The following is a 26,578-nucleotide window of genomic DNA, read 5'->3' as shown; positions in this document are numbered from 1 at the left end:
TGGGCTAGACTTTCTTAATGTAATTTTTTGGCAAGTCACTTCCTTCCTTGCATACCGAGGGAACCTATGTACACTAATGCTATTATGTACCCCAAGACTTAAAATGATTGCGTGGATCCAAAGATGGGTAATATGTCACCATATTTTTTGTCAGTATATAAAATACTGTTTCCAAAGACCTTTATATTCGAAGTGATGTTTTCAGGAATGCATTACCAATGAAATGCTAGGATGAGCTTGTGGTAGAAAATAAAACGTTTCTATTTCTCATTTATTCACAATATTATTATGAATGTTAATATTCTTAGATCAGGTGGGTTTCCTTATAAGTGTAAATGCTTAGAGGAGAAAGCAATGAAATATTGTTGCAAAATAATGACCAAAATTTAGTGACCTCTGCTCTGCTCATTTTCCTTCTGTCTGCACTAAGTTGGCTGATTTACCAATTATCCTTCAGATGCTTAATGGACTTAGAAGTTGTTCTTCAAGAACAGTTTACTAAAATTAAAAATATTGTAGCAGATACTTTTCTTTTTTTAAAAAACCCACACTTTCCAGTTCTGAAAGTGGTGGAAGATGTTCTTTTCACTGTGTGTGGTCTCCAATAACAAATAAAAATGCACACTGTTCAATTTCATTTTTCTTAGTTTGTCTTTAGTCTATTTTCTCTCAATCTATTCTGTCTTTTCATCTTCAAGAATTTAAGCAGGAAGTGATGTTTTACCAGTTAGGGACAATTCATTAAAATGTGTTTCTTTTTTTAAAAAAATGTTATTGACATATTTATGTTATGTTTATGTTATAAATATGTTATGTTTAACATTTCAAAATAAACATTTTACATAATATCATATAATCAATGACTTCCCTCATTCCCCTTCCATGGTTCATTTTGTTTGTCTATTACACCTGCATATTTTAATATGACAATTTTAGTCAGTTCTCCAATCGTACAACACTCAAATATTAATTACACAGTAGGATTTATCTTAATGCTGCCAGCATTTTCAACTGTGTACAGTTATTTTCCACATACTCAACAAAAGATTCCCACTCCTCTTTAAATACATGTTCTTCTTGCTCTCTTATTCTGTACGCTAGACCTGCTAGTTCCGTATATTCTATCATCTTAAGTGGCCAGTCCTCCTTACAAGGGACCTCCTGCACTTCCCATTTTTGGGCTAACAAAACTAGAGCCACTATTGTTACATACATAAATAAGTTTTTCTAACACCTGGGAACTTCTGCCTGAACTAATCCTAACAATAACGCCTCTGGGCTTTTTGGGAAAGTTATATTAAACATTTTTTTAATCTCATCATAAATCATTTCCCAATACTCTTTAACCTTTTTATATGACCAACACAAAATATGTTTCAAACACTTTATAATGTGGTGAAGAAAATGTTGAAGATTCATTTTGTGAGAAAACCAGAAACTTTTCTTTTAGGTATAATGGGTGGGGATGTACCTACTGAATGGGGGGGGGGGTTGTTTATGTATGCTACCACAGCTGCTTGAATGATTTCTGCCCAAAGATGGAAGGAAGAAACAGTTCCGATTAAGGAAGATTGGCAGCTAATGGAATATGCAGAAATGGCAAAACTCATCGGAAGAATAAGAAATCAAGAAGAAAGACTTTTAAAAATAGAATGGGGAAAGTTTATTTATTATTTAAGGACATACTGTAAACAAATTAAAACATTAGCAGGATTGATATAATCATTAAATTTGAAATGATTTTGTTCTTTTTGTCTAAAATGTTTGTAAAAATTGAAAATGAAAAAATGTTTCAAACACACTTCAGCTCTCTTTCATCATAATTCTGTGGTTCCTGTGTGGGATGCATATCCCAGAGGCCATAGGATCCATCAGAACCTCCTCTCAGAGAGAGAGGGGTGTGTCCTCTGAAATGGAGATCCAGTGTAAGATGCCTGCTATGTGAAGCTATAGAAAGGTCCATCACCAGTTCCCCTCTACTGTTGGAGGTCTGACTTTGGACAGGGTGAAGAGAACAAAGAGGGTGCGTTCCAGAGCCATGCCTAGAGAAAGATTCATAGCTCTCCCTGGAATGGGGAGCATAGAATGCGAGGCTGGAGATACTGTAGTTTACACCCTTTCAGTGAAACTGGCTCTCAAAAAAATAAAAACCTAGACTGCAGAGCATCACACACACACAACCTAATTTTTTGCTCTGCTAACATGAGTCTAGCAGGGGACAGGAAAAGGTTTGCCTGCCATTCATTTTCCCTCCTCCTGTCATTTTTGATTGCTCTGCTCTTAACAATTTTATCTTTACAGCAGTTCTCAAATGTTGTTGTTTTTTCCATTCAAGTCCCTCCTTGTAAACTTACTCATGCTTCTGCCCCATTCCTGAGGCAGAAGCACTTCTAAGCGGATTACAAGAAACATTATACAGCATATAACGTATTGTTACACTTATTATTATTTTTCTTTATCATTACATCTTGGAAGTCTAAGAGCTAGAAATACAAGAGGGTAGAAATACTTACTGGTACGAGGAGAGTATAATGGATACAGAATCCAGGTTCAGAAGGAAAATATTCATCAGAAACGAATCGTATTCTGATCTGGTTTCCTTTGGAAATCTGTTTTCCTGGAACGGTAGTGGAGCCACACCACCGTCCTAAAATAGTGCCATCGCTGGGCTCTTCAACTTCTACAAAGTCATATCTACAATGAAAAAATAGACACTGTTCACTTGGTGATTTACTTTCTATAGAATCTTTATACGACAGAATTATATAAGAAGAAATACATAAGCTAACAATAAAACACACTACTCACTTTTCCTGGGAAAGTTGAATCTTATCTCACCAGAGTCATACAGAAGTAGAGAAGAAGAGTTTGGATTTGATATCCCGCTTTATCACTACCCTAAGGAGTCTCAAAGCGGCTAACATTCTCCTTTCCCTTCCCCCCCACAACAAACACTCTGTGAGGTGAGTGAGGCTGAGATACTTCAAAGAAGTGTGACTGGCCCAAGGTCACCCAGCAGCTGCATGTGGTGGAGCGGAGATGCAAACCCAGTTCCCCAGATTACGAGACTACCGCTCTTAACCACTACACCACACTGGCTTTAATCACCATACAGGCTTTAATCACCTCCATGCTTTATTACTGTGTGGTCCTAGCTACTGTAGGGTCCACTACTGAAAAGTGTCCATAAACTTGGAACTTGTACATATTTCTGCTGCCAAGTTGTTGGCTAGAGCTGCTTGGTTGGGTTAGAGCACATCAGCCCATTTCTTGTTGTTGTTGTTGTTGTTCTACATTAGCTACCTACTTGTTTCAGGTTTCCATTAAAGGGCCTTAGATGGCTTGGGACACCTCATTGCATCACCTCATGCCCTGCTTTCAACACTAGAAATCTTGCTACAGGTGCATCCTCCAGATGTGCAATGATGTCCACAGGATTTGTGTTCAACTACTACACAGTTTTTAGGGACACGGGTGGCTCTGTGGGTTAAACCACAGAGCCTAGGACTTGCTGATCAGAAGGTCGGCAGTTCGAATCCCCATGATGGGGTGAGCTTCCATTGCTTGGTCCCTGCTCCTGCTAACCTAGCAGTTCGAAAGCAGGTCAAAGTGCAAGTAGATAAATAGGTACCGCTCCGGCGGGAAGGTAAATGGTGTTTCCGTGCACTATTCTGGTTCACCAGAGGCGGCTTAGTCATGCTGGCCACATGACCCGGAAGCTGTACACCGGCTCCCTCAGCCAATAAAGCGAGATGAGCGCCACAACCCCAGAGTCGGTCACAACTGGACCTAATGGTCAGGGGTCCCTTTACTTTACTTTACTACACAGTTTTAGTACCAGATGAAATGCTGACACTTTTGGGTGACTGTTAAACTGAATTTGCTTCTGTCTTTAGTTTAGCCTTGTTTTTGTTATGGCTATCATTATGGATATTTACCCTGTTATTCATTCTTGCTTTTTTTTTTTTTTTTTTGCTTATGTTTGTAGTTTATCTTTTCCTCCGCTGATTGTAGCTTATATTCTTTTAATTGATTTGTTCTTGGTTGTTTTAATATTTGTATTTTGTAAACTGCCTTGAGTTATTTTTAAAAACTTAGTAAGCAAAGCTGTAATTTTGTTTTTAAACAACTCTGAATAAATAAAATGCAACTAAACTGAGGATTCCATTTTTGTGTTTTCTCTCTTCCAAAGAGAGGAAAAAGACTTGCAGAACAGTTCTCCTGTCTACTTGGATGGGGCTGGGAATAATATTAGATAAGACAAAGGAATTCTGCCACAGCATGTGGGGATGGTCGAGTAGATACTTTGCATACTCAAAGTTCTAGGCTGAATTTACACAACTCCACCTGGAAAAGAATATCAGGTAGTGGGACTGGAAATACCTCCACCTGAATTAGAGTAGTTGACTACATAGACAATAATCTGACTTGGTATAAAGCAGTTTCCTATGTTCCTAGTTCCTTTGCAATTAACGTGGAATGAAAAGCAATAGCAATCAGCAATTATTAGTTGTGCCTCACACCCTGCAATTTCAAGAGACTTGCCCTTCTCACCCTTTGCATTTTGCAAAGGATGCAATGTAGAGAAGGCACAAGAGCTGCTTCCCAGAGTTCTAGGAATCAGAAGTACTTAGTAAATCTTTTTAACTCCATTTTTAAAAAAGTATTATTTTGGATTTAATAAATGACACCAGTATTTTCAAAATAGTGGTAGTTCTGAGGGCTACAGAAGGTGGGGTACAATGACTTGAAAACACACCTTTGTTCCCTATATACATAGGACACAGTAGCTTTGGTCCTCACTTTTATTCCACAAATAGAATAGGGTTCACATTTGTGCCTTCTACATACGCCAAAAATCTACTCCTGAATATTGGAAGGTCCTTGGGAATCATTTTAGCTATGAAGAGGGGGTACAGCTGGTGGAAATCACCCCTACCCTTTACGTGAACAAAGGAGAACTCTGAATCCTAGCAAGTTAATATAATATTTCTTCAAAGATTGCAGATGTCTGGCAAAAGTTTTCTTTTGAAAATTGCAAGAAAATGAATGTATTGATTTGAAAATAGTGATTAACTAAAATATTGTAAATATAGATTAATGTTATGCCTGACAAATGTGCCTCTCATTATACTATTAACACTATTTATTTCAACAATACAGATTACAGGACATAAAAGATGAATAACTCAAATAAGAAAAGACAGCAAAGTATATTGTCAAGCAAAATGAAAGTTGAGAACTGTTAAATATGCAAAACTGGCTCATGAGCTAGTCTTTGCCTGACTTACAACACTACTGGCAAAAATAGTTTTTGATTATCCATGTAAATTATTGTTCTTTATTCATTGCAAATCTGCTTTTCAAAGTAGCATGTAGAGATCAAACACACATTGAATCAATAAAAGTCCAGGGAAATGGAAAAGTGATATGACAGAACACCTGACACACAAAGTGAAATGAACTATCACTGACAAGAGAACCCCACATGTCCCCAGGTGATCATTTCAGAGACTTTGTAATCCCTGTAATATACCCACTGGTATTGTATTGCACAGTCCAAATCAGCATTTAAAGGATTTACTAAACCTGCTTTATTGGCTAATCAAATGTGAGTTTCTCACAGCAACATGATACAGTACATGTATAACTAAGTGGCTTATAATGACTACTTCTCAGACTTATTCTTGGGAACTTACAAAGGATTTATTTTTCTTTCATATTTTACAAACAAGTCTGGTTTTTTTTAAAATTATAAACACAGTGTCTTTTGTCATTAAGCACATTTATGCTTCTGGTTTTGTTTTAATAAAGCTCTAAAAAGATACTGGGCCTACCCTGTCAAAAGTGCCTCCCAGAGTATCCATCAGTTAAGAACAATGAAACAAAAGCATGCTAAGCGGCTGCTTTTGAACTCTTGACAGTTTTTCATCCTGGGGGTACACTACCATGAACTGCAGAATTTTGCAGGGGGAGGGATCATGTTTTTAACGGCCTGGCAAATTTATAAATTTTGGGTTCCTTCGGTTTCTCATTTTCCCAAACTTAAGTTCAGTTCTCAATATTTCATCATGAGTTGTGTGTGTGTGTGTGTGTGTGTGTGTGTGTGTGTGTAGTCCTCATGAACGTTCATCAGTATTTTAGTGCATTTCCCCCTAATTTACACATTTTAATATTTTAAATGCAACTGTTTTCGAATAAGTGCATGCTATTTTTGCCAATTATATGCACTTTAATGCATACTTGACCCTAACATATACCTTCTAGTCCACGTTACTTGGCAGGAGAACTGCACTGCAAAATTCAGAGAAGTACAAAGTTTGAAGAATGGCTGTGGTTTGATTCTCATTGTTTTGGAAAGTGTGAATCAGGTAGATTTGTATTTAAATGCAAACCAAATCAGGTCTCTAACTCATTCCTACAGGTAACCAAACCATACAGCTGAATATTTCTATTTTAAACTCTGTGGTACATAAATTAAAGTGACTTATGCTCCCTGTAACTAACAGTGAGAAAAAAAGAAAAGAATTAAAAGGAAAAAACTTTTGCCTGTGGTAGCTGGCACCTCCAGAAATTCGGATACTACAAGTATCCATCACACCCTTCCATCAGCTCCACCCATTCAAGCCTGATTGGTCCTCAAGACTCAAATGGAGGAACAGACAAGGAATAACTCCTAGAAAACCCACATTGCACAACCTTACTAAAACTCTGGTCCATATGTATCTCCTTAGTAACAACTGAAGGGCAAAAATCTCACAGTAAGGTTTTCAAGATTTTTGCCCTTCAGTGTGGTTAGTGTGCTGCACACACTGAATGATATGATATAAGACATGAACTGTCTATTTCACAAGAAAATGCATTTACAGTATGAAGTGGCACTTTGCCCATTCGCTAAATGTATTTTGACAGCCTGCCAACTGAATCAGATGTCCACCACAACTCTCCTTGTACTGCACATGCTGACTGAAATCTAAGCTGCTGTGAAAGATCATGAAGCAGGTGAAATTGCAAAGGTGCTCAGGTGTTTACAGAAACCCTGTGATGCTGGTTAAAGCACAGCATGGAAGCTAGATATGACTGGTCTGAACAACAGACATAGCCAAAAATATATATACAGTAACCAAGAGACAGAGACTTGTCAATCAGTAGTAAGTGGTAAATTCTTTATTGCAATATCTTGTAGCTTATTTTATATAATGAAAATGTATAGTGAATGCAGGGTTGAGTGCATCAATCAATATATGTTATTGTCTAGTACATATTTTGGAAAGTTGTTTCTTTGTACGTTCACTATGCATTTAGACACAACACATTGTAGCCAAATTTTGAATGAATTTTCCTGAGTTCAAAGAGCAGGTTTTGTCTATGTTTGGATTTAATTTGATATCATTTTGAATCAAGATGGTGGACCGAACCTTTCAAAGCTGCACCGATTTTTTTGGTTTCTTAGAATTCCCTAACAATGCTAGGTATGAGGTTGCTAATATGCTATAGAATAATTTCAAGATAACCACTTTATTTACCCTTCTGCTAAGGGAGACAATATAAGGAGAGCTTCTTATTTTGCATTTGTTGCTGATGAGGAATAGGCTTGCTTGACAGATCACCTGAGAAGAAACTATTTCTCCATAGTATGGAAATTATCAAAAATGCCTCAGTGTCTCTCAAGAACCTTCCTCTGTCTCATAAAACTTAAATCAAATGATGAACCATTAAAAGTACTTTCTTAAGATATAAACTTTCCTCCAACCTTGAATTTTATTTATTTCATTTTTTAAAAGAATGGTTTTCATTTGTTAAATCTGTTGGGACAGACTGCTTACCTTGGCTTGCAGTTCAATACTCATTGTGTAACATTAACCTTCTATGAACTTAAAAAGAAGCTAATGGATATAAAACACAGGAACTCATAATAGTTCCTGTTTACATCCAAAGCTATGTTCAGATAGAACAGAAACTATATTTAGGTTCATCCATCCCAGTTTAATAATTTGAAAACTCTGCCTCAAAGTACTTTGGTGTAATAAAAGGCCATATAATTACTTCATCTAGGTTGCTGTTCCTGGCACACTTCACTAGGACTTCAATGGAATTTACTTCTGAGTAGACATATGTAGCGAAAAAGACAATATGGCCCAACCTATACTTTGTGTAGGACTGCACTATCAGAACTGCCTTGTATATAGTAATATAGAAAGGCAGCATGAAAATCAAAAGTGAAATGAAATGAAATACAGAGCCAATCATTTAGCAGTTGTTGTTGGCATCTCTCTGTATCAAGAAATAATGGAGTGCACCTCTGGGGATGAAGTCAAACTGCTGCACTAGCAGCACCAAAGTAACTTCCCTGAAATGCAAGACTAGGCAGAGCGTACGGAGGTCCTGGGCTGCCCAGATGACAAGGCCTCGCTGATGTGGTCCAAACAGAGCAATACCTCTGGCACCAGCTTGGCTACAATAGTTGCCAAAAGGATGCATAGAAGGCACCACAGTTGCTTTGTTCCTCCCCAGTACTTTTAGTTCAGTGCTATGCAGCAACTAAACCAAGGTTTAGCTTAGCAGTTAAGCGCTCACTTCCTTAACCATAAGCCGTAACCAAGCACAAAACATTAGCCACAACTTATGGTTAGTGAAGGGACGCGGGTGGCGCTGTGGGTAAAAGCCTCAGCGCCTAGGGCTTGCCGATCGAAAGGTCGGCGGTTCGAATCCCCGCGGCGGGGTGTGCTCCCGTTGCTCGGTCCCAGCGCCTGCCAACCTAGCAGTTCGAAAGCACCCCCGGGTGCAAGTAGATAAATAGGGACCGCTTACTGGCGGGAAGGTAAATGGCGTTTCCGTGTGCGGCTCTGGCTCACCAGATGCAGCTTTGTCACGCTGGCCACGTGACCTGGAAGTGTCTCCGGACAGCGCTGGCCCTCGGCCTCTTGAGTGAGATGGGTGCACAACCCTAGAGTCTGTCAAGACTGGCCCGTATGGGCAGGGGTACCTTTACCTTTATGGTTAGTGAGGAACAAGTTTAATAACAAACCTATCATCCTTGACTAAGCTAGTTACAGTTGGTGGGAGTTGAGTTCAGCCATATCTGGAGGGCCACAGGTTCCCCACTATTAAATTAAATGACACATGTTAGGTGGGTCTTCTTGCTAGTGACATCAATTATGGCAGTTAGAAACAGTTAGCTTCCTGACTCTACTATACACCAGTGATATTTTAAAGGTAAGATATCGCAATTTACTATTAAAAATCAAATATTCAGATCTTTTAAAAACACCCTGCTTCATTATCTACAATCTCTGAGGACTTCATATCAGATTCATACTAATAAAATATACCTTAATTAAATTCACTTTCACATAGTTCAAGTCTGGGTAATTTGCCTTAATATCTAATTTACTCAGTTCACGTAATTTGTTTCCTCTGTCTTTGTATAAATGAAATTAAAATGAAACCCAAACTAATTTAGCAGAAACTATTATGTTAGTCATTCATGCAAATAATCTGCCCTTCAGAATGTGATTCATTATCAACCAATCATAAGTATGTAAATACATTATGTAACACCAAATATGAACTCAAAATTCCACTTCATTTTGTCATCTCAAATTGAAATGTTTCAGCACATTCTCTATTCATATTAAAAGAGCTTGGTTTGCACCATTTCAATCTGCTATCTTACCAGTGAGTCTTTCATGGTCCAACAACTGTTAAATTATTGCACTCCCCCTCTCCTCTGTATCCACATGTTTTCTCAAAATTAAGTCCTACTGATTTCAAAGCAATTTACTTCCCAGTAAATATACTTAAAATTGTAGCCTTAAGCAACTGTTTGACACTTCAGCTTTTTTAAAAAAAATATTCATGCAGTGTTAGTGTATTATTTGTTATTTCTGTCTAGTTGCCAAGTAGAGAATTGCCCTCAATACCAATGACACCATCATAATACCCCCCTCCCCATTTTTAAAGCAGCCTTCCAGTTAGCCAGTCACCTGAGGCAAATAATTCCTTTTGGATGAGCATTCTTGGGAGACCCAGCAATCAGAGTGCACTGCAATAAACAGGAACAGGGAAGTAGGCAGGTATAAGGTAAATGTGATTTAGGGTTTGGGAATCTTTTAGTTATGTCCTGCATTACTGCATTAAAAGGAAGATGAAATCTTAACAAGCCATGAGAGAGACCAACACCAGTACAAACAAGGAATGAAAGTGGGAAACGGAATAAAAATGCTTGAGAAGATCAGGATTAAGTAAAATGAACAAACAGGGATGATTTATACGAAGCAGAAGGGTAGGGAACCTGTGGCCCTCCAGTTGTTGGATTCAAACTCCCATCATCCTCAGTCAACACTGGACTGAGAGCAGCAGTCCAACAACATATGGAGGGCCACAGTTTCTCCATCCCCACCTATTTAATGTTGAGGGATATTCATAAATACAATACAGTGGTACCTCTGGTTACGTACTTAATTTGTTCCAGAGGTTTGTTCTTAACCTGAAACTGTTCTTAACCTGAAGCACCACTTTAGCTAATGGGGCCTCCCGCTGCCACCGCTGCGCAATTTCTCTTCTCATCCTGAAGCAAAGTTCTTAACCTGAAGCTCTATTTCTGGGGTAGCGGAGTCTGTAACCTGAAGCGTCTGTAACCTGAAGCGTATGTAACCCAAGGTACCACTGTACCAGATAGTGAGGATGAAATCGGCTCCAAATGACAAATTCCTTCACTCTATTACACCAAAGGCAAAAAGGTACTATCCAAGAAAGCCTGGGGCAATAATGTCACCCTTATTCTGGGTTGCTAGTGTACAACACCTCTGTCTCTCATCTGGATTAAAGTTCAGCTTCTTTGCCCTCATCAGCTCCAAAACTGACCAGACACCCATTCAGGGGGGAACCATCTAAAGGTATTCTGCCCCTCTATGGCTGTCTTTAATGGAAAGGAACTGCCACCCAGAAACCACAAATCTTACTTCCTTCAAATCCCTCAATCCCAGAAAGTCTTTTGAACAACCACATATACCCAATTCCGTTGTAAATAAGCCAAAGTCAGTTTTAAAAGTCACATATTCTTCTTCTGTTTACTGTAGTTTCCTTGTACGTATATGCTTTTAGACTGCATTCCCCTTGGAGCAAGAACATTACACCATGTAAAGCAACATGTACCTTGCAAAGCACCAGGTACGTAAACAGCAGCATCCAACCACCACCAACACCATCTTGCTTTTACAGATGCTGAGACAACCTGAAGGACATGTTTTGAGTTTAGACATTCTAAATATTATTTTATTAAGTACATAAATTCATACAGACTCCTCTGTGGAATAAAATAAAAATGATTCGACAGCACCAAACCCTTACTCCATATTGAACAGATTTTCTATTTACACAATATTCTGCCCCCATAGCATAGCAGCCTTAGAAAATATTTTAAAATCAAATAAATCTAGCTACTGTTATTTTCTTAGATTACTTAACCTGAGTTTAAGAGGAAAAATAACACAGAAATCTAATATGCCACTGCATCTTCTTAGCTCCTTATGGTGTACTCTTGCACCCACAAGTACCAAAAATGGCCACAAAATAAGACGGCCTAAACATTCCATATATTAAATCAATATTTAATTCATCGTGCAATGGGGGTTAAGAGCGTAAAAGGGCTCTGCTGAATCACACTAACAGTCAAATCCATCATCTTTCTGACAGAGGCCAAGAACTCTCATGTCCAAAGTGAGAATTGTGCCCAGTCTTCTTCAATCTCATGCCTTCCAAATGCTTTGGATTATAATTTATCCCTACTGTTGGCCATGCTACTTGGGGCTGATGGGAGTTGGGCCCAAAACATCCAGAAAGCACCAGGTTGGGGGGAAGGCTGTTATTGAAATCTGATGTTGAATATATCGTACTATTTGGTGCAAAATTTAACATTCCAGACTGGAACTTTTTTTTATGACTAAACTAGTTCCTGGCTTTATGCCATGCAGACACATATTAAATAAACCTTTAAAAGACATTCATATGGGGGAAATTTCCAGTGCAAACAGGGGCCCTCAAAAGCAAACAACTCCATATTAATTTTTAGTTAAGGATATCTCCATGTTTCATTATGAAAGATCATCATTACTAGCATCCAAATTATTTTACTCCTGCCCCAGTATAGTCACTATATTGAGATGACAGCAATGATAGTTCTATGCAACTAGATAAGCAGTGCTGAATATTGGAAAAAAGAGAAGTGTTTGTAAGAAATGAAAAGTAAGGGGGGGACCTGGGAATGGGACAGGAAACAACTGTCTCTAGGACTAGGTGCCTGCTGTTTATGCTAATTAAACAGCAGAACAAACTTACTTCTAGAGGTAAATCTGCTATTGGTAGGACATTTATACTATAATGAAAATATCGTGCCCAATATGTGCATAAATTGTGTCTAGAGCCCATACATAGTGCGCTTTTATTATGGCTCTTTCTATAAAACTGCTTGCTTTTAACTCTTTTCTTCACCATTTACGAATTCACACAGAAGGACCTGAATTCTTGGTTACAGACCTACGTGTTCAGGTTTGCAGTGTACAACTAAAATACATAACCCAGAATAGAGTGTGGGCTTTTGTCCCTTTGCTGCACTCGTGCTACTTTTAGTAACGAAGAAAGAAAATGCTCTATCAACATTAATTTTCCCCAGAATCCACTTGACAGAAACAAGATCTGAGAGTGCACCAGTCATTTCAAAGGGAAAATAACCCTATTAAAAACAAAGTCAGCAAAAGTAACATGAAACAATTTTAGAAGCAATACAGTTTGGATTAGGTTCATTTAGCAAAATATTTTGATACTGAAAACTAGTTTACTTCATTTGAATGGGCTGTTCAGCAGAGAACACCCGAGTGATGTGTTTTAAGAAATATAAAACATTATCCAAACCAGATCTGCAGATACAGATCCTGCAGATACTATAAAAGAAATAAAACACTAACAGTACAATCCTATTCATGTCTACTCAGAAGTACACTGCTTCCAAACCTACACGGTGAAGAGCAGGATACAATTTTTAAAAATAAGAAATAAGGGGGGGGGACCCTACTAAGTTCAGAGGGACTTGCTCTCAGGTAAATAAGTACAGAACTGCAGCCTATCATAGTATAACCCTTGCTGACCTAGATGCTAACCTTACATTGGCTGTGAGAACAGTTGTTCAAATAAATAAGGCACAGCTGTGAGCAGCAAGCTTTTAAATATTGACAGTGACGTAAGTGGGTCACTAATATGTTTCTCTAAAATTAACCTTTCTGAAAATGTAAGTGATCTTTTCTTTAAGTTACAATTCTGTTTATAGACATTTTTAATATTGCTTGTTTGTTTATGAATTGGAAAGTTGATTACGTTATGAAGACTGCATTACAAATCAGCACAAAATTGACTGGTCTAAAAATTAACTAATGACAAAGGTAGGGGCCTGGATACGTAGGAAATATTTTCTGTCTCGTTCCCAGAACCCCATTAGGGCTCACCATCTAGAATCCCAATCTCCAATCTATCAGGCTGTGCCAAACTCACGCCCACCTGAGAGGTGATGGAACTGAGTTCCAGTGAGTTCCAGATGCAAAAAAGCCCTGCTCAGGGTTTCCAAACTTGAGTCTCCAGCTGTTTTTGGACTACAACCCCTATCTTCCCTAGCTAGCAGAACCAATAGTCAGGGATGATGGGAAAACAGCTGGAGATCCAAGTTTGGGAAACCCTGCGTGATCTCCCATTTTTTAGGCATATGTTACCACTTCAAACCTGGTTCACAGCTTGCAAAGTATGAAACCTCTGTGTACAACTTGATTCATAGGACCTACCAAATAAATCTAACCCCCAAACTAAACATCTTCATCCAGAAGATTCTAAAAACATCTAAGGGACTCTTTTGAAATCTGAACAGTGATTAGGTAAAGGTTAAAGATAAAGGACTCCTGGACGGTTAAGTCCAGTCAAAGGTGATTATCAGGTGCAGCGTTCATGTCGCTTCAGGCTGAGGGAGACGGCCTTTGCCCACGGACAGCTTTCCAGGTCATGTGTCCAACATGACTAAACCGCTTCTGGCACAACGGAACACCGTGACGGAAGCCAGAGCACATGGAAACGCCATTTACCTTCCCACCACAGTGGTAACTATTTATCTGTTTGCACTGGTATGCTTTCAAATTGCTAGGTTAGCAGAATACAGTGATTAAACACCAACAACATGGAGGAAGGCTGTCTGAAACTGTATCTTTTTTAAAAAACAACAACTTTAAAAAGCAGTATATGGAAAGTTGGTTATAAACCCCCTCATCTTTTCCTAGGCATTGTAGGGCCACTTCATTCATGACAATCCCAACAAGAGATCTTCTGAAAATCATTTCTCAAAGGCATATGTAATACTCTTACTACACTTTGAGGCTTCATTATAATCAAGCAGTAGTTTATTGTTTAAATATTCCCACACATTAAAATAGACATTCTATGAAGTGTTCATTAAATATAACAAAATATTAGATGAATGAACTCAATCTAAATATTGGACTGGCACTCATGTAATCCATTCTAATCAGGTATTATACATATGTAGCTACCAAAAAAATTGTCCTTTGTTTCCTTGGCTGTGCTTTCAAACTAACCCTAATCTAATCTTACTTTTATTTGCATATGACTAGGAAAATCATACAAGGGGGTGGGGGAGAAACACCACTTCGAAGCAGACACATGGTATTCTCCAAATCCCAGGATAGTTGGTCCCTAAATCTAATAAAATGTCTTGGTAGCTGCTGGTATAAAACATCAATCAAGACAGCATATGCTATAAGTGGCTAATAAATGTTATAACCCTACATGGAGCACTGCCACATGAAAGCAGTTTTTGGCAGACTTCATATGGAGAATATAATACATGAAACAGCCCTTTTTCCATTTTAAAAATCCAGATAAAAATCAAAATTAAAGAATTAGAGCTGGATGGGTCTAGGAGACAATCAAACAGAGACCTATGACAGAATACATTGAGAAATACCTTCCTAACTTTTTGGGAATCTTCAAAGAAGTGAATTCCATAATCTCCTTGAGCATCTTATTCTATTACTAAACTACTATTGTAATCAGGACACATTCTTTAATCCTTAATATATGTCTACATCCTGCACTCTAAATATCATTGCTTTATTTTCTTTTATCCATGGATAAAGGCACTCACTCTCTGGAATCCTTTTCAGTAACTGAAAGCTGGCAGTATGTTAACACTTAATCTTTTCTTCAGGCAAAGAATATTCACTTTCATCACTCTTGGCTATGAGCATCTCCTATTATGACTTTTATACATTTTATCAGATGTGTAATTAGCTCTTCACCTACACACCTGGGACATACAGCAATTGCCACAGATGAGATGTAGACAACGGAGCCCATAGTTGAAAAGGCTACCACAGCATATGGCTTTGATAGTTTTTTGCTAGTTTTAACTGGGATTATTTATTCACAGCAATGTCTGGTAGGGATGTACAATTTCGATCAAGAAACCTGAATTTCCCAGTCCAGAGGATTGGCTTTAGAAAAACAGAAGCACTTGGGATTCAACTAAACATGCACACACACACACACATTGATACGCAATATATTGCCAGGTCAAAAATTATGAAACCAATATTACGATATGGACTTCAAACCAGTTTTGGATGATATATCGATATAGCACCCAGCCCTAGTGCTTGCACTGATGGAATGATTATAATAGTGTTGTGCTGAATATTCTTCCCTAGAAAAGCAAATCATGGATCTACTCCTTCAAAATACAGGAAACAAAAAAGTGTGCTAAGGGAGAAATCAGAGACTGCAGAAGCCTAACTTAACTTTCTCAAGAAGGGATTTGAGGAACTGAGGCAAATAATGATGGTGAGAGACAAATTACAAAAAATAACAAATCACTGGGTCCAGATAGCACCCGAGAGTTCTTAAAGATAGTTGTCAAATTTGAACTTTTTGTACTTCTAAGGGCTGCTCCACATGAACTGTTTATTCTGTGTTCACCCTGATTTTCTTGCACAAAGCTAACATGGGGGTTCAACTAACTAACATTTCTCCTGATTTTTTTATTTTTTTTTACAGGGCAGTAGTATCCTGATTTGCTTGTGGTGCGTTTACATGTTTTCTGGTTATTGACCTGTTTCAATACATTTTACTTTCACTTTCTAAACTGCCCAAAGTTGTCTTCTTCTTCTTCTTGGATTTGTTGTGCTATGGTAACAGTGCTTATATCCACTTTAATTGTTTAAACCTAAAGTTTTCGTATGTGCATGAATATTGACAATCTGAAGATACACCCCCCAAAAAAAAATTGTCCCTAAAATCAATCTCCGTCTCTCATGACTGGAAAGTAGCTAATGCAACATCATTTTTTTAATTTAAAAAAAAACTGATCTAAGGGTGACCCAGGAAATCACAAGTTGGTTGGCTTAACATCTGTTCAGGGAAAATAATAGAATTCTCAAGCACGTAGAATAACTGGTTTTGCTGCAGCACAGCTAGGATGCCTCCTGCAAGGGTAAGTCCTATCTTACTGACCTATTAAAATTATTTGAGAGTATAAACAAGCATATAGAGAGAGGTTATCCAATTGATATTGCATACTTAAGGGACGTGGGTGGCGCTGTGGTCTAAACCACTGTGCCTAATAATTGCCGATCAGGAAGGTCGCCGACTCGAATCCCCGTGACAGGGTGAGCTCCTGTTGCTCAGTCCCAGCTCCTGCCAACCTAGCAGTTCGAAAGCACATCAAGTGCAAGTAGATAAATAGGTACCACTCTGGCAGGAAGACAAACGGCATTTCCGTGTGCTGCTCTGGTTTCGCCAGAAGCGGCTTAGTCATGCTGGCCACATGACCCAGAAAAACTGTCTGCGGACAAACGTCGGCTCCCTTGGCCAGTAAAGCGAGATGAGCGCTGCAATCCCAGAGTCATTCGCGACTGGACTTAACTGGACTTAACTTTACCTTTACCTTTACTGAAGACTTTCAAAAAGCTTGATGACGTAGCTTACCAAAGGCTTTTCCTTTACAGCCATTTTTCTTCTTTTAAGTAGCAGAGAGGAGGTGCAAATATGACTTCACTGTTCAGCAACAATGAATGCCTCCTAACAAATTGTTAAGAGGGGTTTTTTTTTGGGGGGGGAGTAAGCTATATGCCTTGGCCCCAGATTTGATTCCTGGAATAGCTAGACAAGCTTCCTGGTAAGGTAATGGCCTAAGTATGGGTTGTTAAGTAGGTCTGTGCCACAGTGGGCCCACCTCCCTCAACCACCTGGTACTTAGAAAGCCAAAGCCAGAGCTGAGTTGTGTGAGCTAGAAGGTGAGCTGGCAGGCAGCGGGCTGTGCAGCTGGGAGACAGAACCATGCCTGATTCCTGTTTGAAGGCTATGGCTATGGGAGAAGCAAGACCCACGTGGGGTGTTAATGCTGTGAATCCCTCCATTGTAGGCTCAGGTTGTCAATATGTGTAAATAAACTATATATCATAAAGATACCGCAGTCTCCACTGCATCTGATTCCACATACCCTGTGTAAGTGCCTGGAACCCCTGGTGTCTTGCACTGCTCAGAGGTTGAGATGGCTTATACTTAGCAAAACACCAAGTAGACTCCAGCTACCTCATCCTTCCTTATTCCTGCTTGTGGTGGAACCATAAGAGAGATAACTTAAGAGGGACTCCAGAAAGCTGTGTCTCACATGCATGTAAAAGATGCCACACCCCGGAAAATAGGTGGGAAATAATAGATAGGGGTTACTAACTTTGCTCAATCAACAAGAAGAGAGAACTCTGGCTTTCCAGTTTGAGATCTTGTTAAGATTCTCAGATATACACTGATGTATTCAGCATGAAAGGCTTAGCTCATATGTTTTTTATAATCCTTTGCTACAGTGAGCCCTCAGATATCCCAATGTTTAGTCTATTTATTATGTTTATCATAACTCACAACTCCATAGTACTCATTCAATGAACTCCATAGCTAAGCAAATAACTTTCCACTGTGTAAGTACATACTTCAAAGGAAAGCAAAGTAGTTGCTATTGTTTCTGTCTGAAATATTTGTATCACTATTCAGGGATGAGAAGCAGCTCCAGAAGCACTCTTGATCATTTTCTAAACCAATTATTAAAATGAATTGGTAATAAGGTGACGTAATTTCTAAAATGACCGTTTCATGACTGCCAGAAAAAGGAATAAATGACTCTCTCTTTCCCAACGACAGGTTATTCAAAATGCTCAATGCAAATATTTTTCCTGCAGCTCTTTTGCATCATCTGAATTTTCTACATTAGTGCTTTCTAATTTCCTTTATGCTGCAATATCTCATTTTTTTAAAGTCAAGACTCTCTACACATCTTAGACCCCATTATTATATAGCTCTGGTAGCTGCAATGGCATCCTCTGCTGGGCAAACAGGCAAATCCATCAGACAACATGCACTGTTATTGCAATGGCCAGTGCAGTAGTGCTGAATGCAACATTGCACCAGCAAAATAAGCTTAAGGCACAGAGCATTTGAGCCACTGGTCTACTCCAATACTACTCTTAGCTGCTAGCCATTCACTTGACCTCCTGCCATTGAACTTATTCCTTGTGCTCAGTGATTTTTTTCCAGCGGGTACTCAAGGGTATACAGTACTGGCACCTCTTTTTGTTGTTAAAAAGTGTGGTATGTACTGTAACAACTTCATGGTGAATACCAGCACCTATTTTTCTAGTGGAAAAAAGCACTGCTTGTACTATTGTTAAACAAGCTAAACTCTCTCTCTCTCTCTCTCTCTCTCTCTCTCTCTCTCTCTTTACTGGTAGAAAAACCTTTATAAGCCAGTCCACCTGCATCATTTTCTATCAGCCATCTTCTCCTACATATTGATTTGGTTACCCAATGATTCTAACCCATTTCTTTCGCTGAGGTTATCTTTTCCAGGTATCACTTGTTTTCAGTGGAACACACAAATCAATAATCAATTCCAAAATATATCATGTTTTTCTTAGTCAATTATCCAAACATCTTGTACTTTTAATTGCATTCAGTCTCATTTTCCTCACATGGAGAGTTACAGAAAAAGAAAACTGAAGACAGTGAATGAGTTTCAGGCATGCTCCTGGAACTAGAAGGGGAAAATTCAAGCCTACAAAAAGAATGTGATGATTACAGTGACTATAATATGACTGATTTTATATTGTGCTTCTATAAAGTGACCAACGTAATCTATGGGAGAGGTTTATCAGCATTTTAAATTTTAAAAAAGGGGGGGGAACTTAATAAAATGGAATCTTCCATACTGTACTGACTTCAAAGATATTATTGTGGATATTGATGTCATTCACTGGACCAATCTTCCAACTTTGGTTTTATTACATGTCTTTACAAAAATTGGCTAAGGACCACAAAACACTCTTTGAAGTAGCATCAAAGAGGGGAATTTTCCTAGACTCAAAGTCTGAAATAATTTCCTTAACTCTCATGTGCTCTGTGTCTTACTGAATGTGGCTCAGTGGGAAGAAAGAAGTGCGGTGCACCTGCTTCAATCCCATCTTGACTCATGGTGACAAGTGATCAAGAATCTATATAATTTTTACATTAACCAAGAACTTTCACTCACAGTTGATAGGAACATATTTTCACTAAATTCCAAGATGCATATGGGAATGCTGCCTTGGGCAGCCAACTGGGACCCCCAGATTGAAATGTCCACTCAAACTAGAGGCTCACTGTGTGATCTTGGGCTCGTCAACAGCTCAGAGTCTAATTAGGATTGTTGTGAAGATAAAGAGCACTTTGAACTCATTAGAGTAAATGTGGACTATAAATGCAAATAAAATAAATAAACCACTTCTGATCTATCAAGGGAATCTATATTTGTCCTTTTTTCAGTTTTTCCATTCCTTTTCTGGCCTACCCTATTATGAGAACACACTTATGCAGTTTGATTGGGAAAGGAAGCATTAGTGACCACTTTTTCCACCCTAATGATGCAGAAATGAAGTGGAACAAGAAGACCATTTTGCGGAATTTTCACTTGATATTCTGCACCATCTGTGTATGTGTGACCACCACACCATGTCCCATCAACTCACAAGCAATGCCCCCAGAACAAAATCGAGGTCTGCTGCATAACAGTGAATGCAAAATGGCAGTTGGACTGCTAACCCAGTTGCTATTGCTGTCACTTGCAGCAGAAGCACAACAGAAAAAGAAGACAAAAAACAGAAAGAAAAAACAGTGGGCCCCATCCACAAGAAACTGTTGAATTATACCCCTCTCCCCCCAAATTAAGTGAAATGGTCCTCCCAATTTTTCTGTGCAGTATTAGGGTGAAGATTTTGTGCACAGCTGTCCTTTGAGATGAATTCATGATATGCACTACCAATGTCCCATGTTAAACAGATTTTGAATTATGCCAGATCTATGTAAGTGCAGCCCATAACTCCAGCTGCAAACTGTCAAATTATTCATAAGGTGCTTACCCTATGAAACAGATGCCTTCTCTCACAAGGGGCCTCAGTACCCTCTGTTTTTATACTTAGGCACATTGTAAATATGAGCAGTGACTGACTTTCGGGGTGGAGAATTAAAGGTGTAATCAGATTATTATTATTTTTAAGCTTTTCCCCCATTACATTGGGCATGCAGAGTCTTAGATTACAGTGCATTTGTACAGCGTATTTCAGTCCTAACCACTGGTTTACTGATTCAAACCTAAGACAGTGTGTGTGTGTGAAAGAAAGAAAACATTAACCCATATTTATCTGCATCCTTTTCTGATTAAATGATTCAGGTACAATATGCACAAATCCATTAAAGGTGGTGCATGATTTAGTAACCTTGATATAAATGGAATTGATATGTATATAATTCTTTTTGAATTGCACCCAGTTGCAAGTCTCTTTCATATATAAGCTGTGGATATTTCATCAAAGGCCATTTAGCAATTTATAGATTTACTTATAAACAGGTGTGTAAACAATACAGGAGAACCCATTTTCTTGCATCAGGGATAATCTGAAAATATGGATGATGTGAATTCATTGTGTCTGTAGCACACAGTCATCTGAATTATATATCAGTCACTCTTCCGGTTATCTAAATTTTTAACTATTCAGAGGTTTTATGTACCTACTGTGTAATGTGATGCACTACAGAACTTTCTCAAAGGTGTTAATTATTTCTTCAGCAATAATTTAATTTTAATGGTACACAGCCATCTGAAATAACACTGATGAGTAATCTCATTAAACCAGCAGGTCTGCTGAATAATCAGGTTATGCCCTGAAATACTTAACATATTTAACTCTTTGACTTCACGCATTCTGCAAGAAAGGATTATTGTATACGTAAGCAATTTTAACTCCATTGTGAAGGTTATATCAATGCTTTGCAGAATTGAAAGTTACCCACAAATACCAACAGATATTATTGTGTTGGTTTTTTTAAAAAAAATATGGCACCGGGTTTATATACATAAAGGTTTGTAGATGCTATGCAGGGTGCAGAGGTCTAATTAAAAATCTGAAATGACAGACCATTGTTGAGGGCAAAGTTTGTAGTACGTCATCCATCACCACTTCTAATAGGCTTATATGAACTCAGCAATAGTAACTTACTTGCATATGTCATCTTCTGGGTCCTCAAGCCCAAACCTTTCATCAAAAGTGAGCTGTATCAACACATTCTCCTCAACTGCTACTAATCGCCACACCAGTACTGTGTTACGGGGATAAGTATATGGGAACTTTGGGCTGTGAATACTTCCATTAGCAGACACTGTAATAATCTTCTCATGTTGTGGTTCTTGTACTCCTATAACAAAAAGAAATACACAAAAAATAGAAGCATCAATGATTTGTACAATGAAGAATACACTGAACAAGATGATCCAGAAAACTACTTTAGATGCACTTAATGGGATTTTGAATTTTCCTTTTCACTTGTAGACACCAAACCATATCAATTTCCCACTTTCAAAATAGGTTTAAGATGCTTCTTGAGAATTAAGTCCAAATTTCTCCTGGATGTTCAGAACATGTCCCACTGTTTTTAGAATTAAAGATGGCATTACCACATATAAAATAGACAGAAATAGAAAACTTCTCCCTTTGTTTCTTAAAAGATGGGGATATATTACCGAAAACATAAATGCAAATACTAATATTTACATGATAAAGGAACTATAATACTCAGATAACAGTGCTGATCATCAAATAAATTATGTTTCCTGTCTCTACTCAGATAATTTAGTAGTACGAAGAAATTCTAAGCAATTTAGGTTATTTGAGAGAACATTTGTTTCCATGTCAACCTGCTGTTCTGTTCCATGGAGATGCCCACCACTACAGATGGGTGATGGCCAAAGCAGCAAGGAGGTCAACAGTCCTAAGGATCCAGGCAGTCAGGGTGGTGAGGCAAAGCAGGATCAGCACTTTGGAGAGAGACCAAGGTAAGGATTTCAGGACCACGGTTAGTGAGCTTGCAGCTGAGACAGAACATGCAAGTTGTCTCAGTGGTGTCTCAGTGGTATCCTTTCTTATCACAGCTCTACATGGGACAGATTAGGGAATGGATCCATCTCCAGCTGCCTTAATTGTTGGACTGCACCTGAGGATTCCTGGTCTGTGGCCATGATACTGCAGCTATTTTAATTTCCTATGTATGACCTACACAGCAAGACACAGTAATGTTAGGGTTCCTTAGAATATGAAGTCAGGATCAGATGACATAGCTTCTTCCTGGCCAACAAGATATATCAGAATGGGATTGTTACATCTGAGCTGATCCAGTGATACTTGGTGTCAGGAACAGTAATTATTTGTTTCAGTGGTTATTGGTATCAGGAATAGTCAATTTAAGAATTCTTAACTCTGGCATTTAGTTATAACATTGTCAACCTCCAATCTCTAACCACAGCACTCTCTCAAAAAGGGTTATCGTACTCTCACTTGACAATAGCAGAATGCAGTGTTTTACTTACCTTTCATTATTTTATTTTTTTAGTTAACATGAAGCATAAAATTACACTGAGAGAAATAAAAAGCAACATCTCTACTGATTTATATATCTGCCTCAGCTGACATAACATGTCAGCATATTTATGTTACTTGGTTACAGATAATCTATAACAAAAAGGCAGTCATTCCTAGGTCAGAAATCCAAGGAGCTACTTTACCTCTTGGTCAGAAAAATGCAGCATCAAATTCATCTTTTGCCAGCTCAATGATTGAACAGTCTTACAATAGCTTTGATGGCATACTTATGGCTGTGAATTAGCCCCAGGCCACAACTTTATCCAGGATGATAGAATAATAGGTCAGGCTTGTCATCACAGGTAATACACATCTGGGTGTTTTGAAACCATCTGGGGTTATCAGAAATAATTGTGAGGAGTGTAGCCTGACCATTAGAACTTGTATGGCATAGAACACATTTACAGAGGATTATATGCAACTTAAGTATATTAGTAATGCTAAAACCTTAAAGTGAAACTCAGGAAAACTAATAAAGCTAAACTTGTTTCTGTATTAAGTACTAATTTAGTATTAATTTTTCCAGAAATGAAACATTAATTGAGAAAATGTATATAGGATTTGTTGACCCCTGCACAAACTACCGGCAATATTTCTTGGAACACATCATACGAAAATTGTCTGATGCAAATTAAGAATGCTGAGTTTTTAATTTCTTGGCTCAGAATACAGACTTGGTAACTAATACAATGAAAAGATATTAAGCCTCCAAGTGGACTCCAATACAAGAATTATTTTCCCCACCTTAATAATAATAATGTGTGCAAGGAAAGAGGAAAAACTCCTCTGTGTACGCCAAGTACCCTGGAAAAGCTACATTTCCTAGACCTTCTGGTGCCAGGAATGTTTTCTTACAGGATTCTAGGTGCCAGGAAGAAGGAAAGAGGGAGACATACACACATGAAGACCTCCCTCCTGTATGAACAACCATCACTAGTTAAAGATATAATATAGGGGCTCATCAACTATAAAACCAATTTACAAGTCTCAATGAAAATGAGAACTTCTTCCTAAGCATTCTCTGCTTTTAGTTGTAATTACTCATGTCAATCTCAACTGATCCTGGGGCAGTTCACCTGTCACTATTGCATATATATCCTTGGTTAACCTAAGTAGTATCAAGGTCCTGTTCATACAGGCATGCCATCAAATGGTGATGAATTTACATCCACATGTGAAGGAGCCTTTAGAAAGAAAGCTCAGTGAGCAGCAATTCAGTAAGCCAACACAAGGTTTCCCTTTAAGATACTCTGGTATAATTATAACTAGGGCAAAATGTGGGGGCCACAGAGGTTATGAGAGTTATAGACAAAACACATACAAGTTCCATTTTAACAGAATTTCACTGGTTGCCAGTTTTCTGTGCCCATTGAAGATCCTTACATTGATGCTTAGAGCTCTGGTACCAACCTGCCCCCATGCCTTAAGGTCTGCGGAGAAGCCCAACTAAGGGTCCTTGAGTAGGATGAAAAGTATAGGTGCCCTTTTTAGTGGTGGTTCTAGTTCTATGGAATGTTCTCCCTACTGTGGTGTACCTAGCCACATCATTGTTTTGTTTTGGAAACAGGTGAAGATTCATGTCTTCCAGCATGCTGCTGGAAGAAGGAAACTGTGACTGAGTAATTTATGGATAGTTTTGATGCTGCTGCTTTTATTATGAGCTGTACTAAAATGTTTTTGTTTTGTTTTTTAAGTTCTTGTGTTCTGCCCTTTGCTGTTTATTATGTTGTAATCCAACTTTGTGGTCTTTTGGTGAAGGGGGCATATAAGTTCTTAATAAATAAATAGAAATTAAATAAATAAATAACAGATCATATTTGCATGTGTGATCCAACCTCAGTTTCACTGAAGTAGTGTGGATATATGAAAAAGAAAATAAACCACTAAGGCCCCTGTGGAAATAAATTACTTCAGGATTGTAGCGCAAGGCTGGTATTAAGTGTGTTGTTCAGCATGTCATCATCAATTCCATTAGGAACAAGTCTGAGACACAGGTAAACACAAATCCATCAAGAGTTTTCCAGAATGCTCATATAATCTGTTATTCTATTGCAATTGGAGCCAGTATTTAATGTGGAAATATTAGCTTAAATATCTTCTGAAGAAATGTTTGACAAATTTGACAGGTACAAAGCAAATGAGGTACCTAAATTAAGAATCTCCTCCTTGTACTCTGTTTTTGCTTCATAGGCAATATTATTTTAGTTGTTTAGCTTAAGGCCATCTGTGTGCATGCTGAGAAAACCAATTCTTTAGGTAGAAAACACTTCTTAACCTGAAAGCAGCACAAAAAATAAGGTTGCCACATGTCCTCTTTTTCTAGGACACGTCCTCTTTTTCATGGGTATGTAAAATGAGAGTCATCATAGTGATCCATTGTTAAAAGTAGAATGGCAAATGTGTCCTCTTTTTCGCTCTTCAGAATATGGCAACCCTGTAAAAATGATCCTTAGAGTTCTAGCAAATATCTTAGTGACCTATTTTAATGTAATCAAGGTATCTGGTTTCGGCATTTCAACACTTGTCCTGTACATACTGGTAAACAAGCACACAAACACAACACACCTGCGAGCACTAAGTATGCTTGGGGAAAGGCCTTAGAGCAGTGGTGGCACATCTGATTTGCATGCAGAATGTCATAAGTCCAATCACCAGCAGCTCCAGGTAGGGAAAAACGCTACGTCTGAAACCCTAGAGAGCCACTAGCAGTCTGTGCAGACTATACAGAGCTAGATAGACAAATAGTATTACTCAGTTTGAGATACACTGAAGATTAATGCTGCAATCTTATGCATACTTCTCTGACAATAAGCCCCGCTGAAAACAGTGGGCCTTACTTTAAACGAGCATGCATAAAATTACACTGGTAAGAAAGGAATGAAATATTTGAAAACTGAAAGGCAGATATATTATGCCAATATAAATCCTGAGATGGAGGGGGGAAATGCAGTGATGCCATTTCTACTGGTGACTAGACTGAAAGGAAACCTACTTTCCATCCAAATAGCAGCTTTTCTTTTCAGAACAAGTGACAAGGGGACTTTTGTAGGTACAGCATATATCACTGAAACCACTTTGGAATTTCTTTAAAGCACTATTACACATTGGCTCCATAACCAAGCAAAGAAAACTGGAATCATGTCAGGTAACAGAATTAGATAAGCCTTGCTATCGTAAACAAAAGCTGAAAACCTTAACTGGGCAAGTATAGTCATGTCAATCTCAAAGTAGGTCTCTTCCCCCTTAGGCACCATTTATTTCAGAAAGAACAGGCCTCATATTTGGAAAGACAAACAGCCATTGTCATCCTATATAATCATTATAATCCTCATTATAATTCTATGAGGATTATGGTGACAACTCCTGAAAGTATATCAACCCTGTTATGAAGCTAAGGTTGAATTTGTGAGAATATAAGATGGAAAAGATACTTCACAGTATGAAAGTGGATATATTAATGAATATGCATTTTAAAGTATTTTAGAGCATTTCTGAACTGGATTTTTTTTTAAATGGCAAAACACAGGCTA

The 26,578-nt window shown here is 38.2% G+C and overlaps 1 protein-coding gene and 1 long non-coding RNA gene across 3 annotated transcripts in view; one reads left to right on the top strand and one right to left on the bottom strand.

Moving 5' to 3' along the window:
* PDGFC (platelet derived growth factor C) overlaps window positions 1–26,578 on the bottom strand; it is a 98,807-nt gene that overhangs the window by 20,982 nt on the left and 51,247 nt on the right. Inside the window, exons 2-3 of the mRNA XM_081209047.1 lie at window positions 21,633–21,828; window positions 2,514–2,694 (exon numbers count right to left, since the gene is read on the bottom strand). Of these exons, the coding sequence (XP_081065173.1) occupies window positions 2,514–2,694; window positions 21,633–21,828 (377 nt within the window). The remainder of the gene's footprint in view (window positions 1–2,513; window positions 2,695–21,632; window positions 21,829–26,578) is intronic.
* LOC308595203 lies at window positions 9,030–24,805 on the top strand. Of its 2 annotated transcripts, none has more exons than XR_014011910.1 (3): window positions 9,030–9,216; window positions 22,258–22,465; window positions 24,616–24,805. It is a non-coding gene; the product is annotated as an uncharacterized lncRNA (long non-coding RNA). The 2 variants fall into 2 exon arrangements; XR_014011911.1 differs by lacking the exon at window positions 24,616–24,805 and adding an exon at window positions 23,575–23,782.

This window comes from Podarcis bocagei, assembly GCF_964188305.1.
Source record: "Podarcis bocagei genome assembly, chromosome: 9".
Taxonomy (NCBI): Eukaryota; Metazoa; Chordata; class Lepidosauria; order Squamata; family Lacertidae; genus Podarcis; species Podarcis bocagei.
This window is presented reverse-complemented; position numbering and strand designations above follow the sequence as displayed.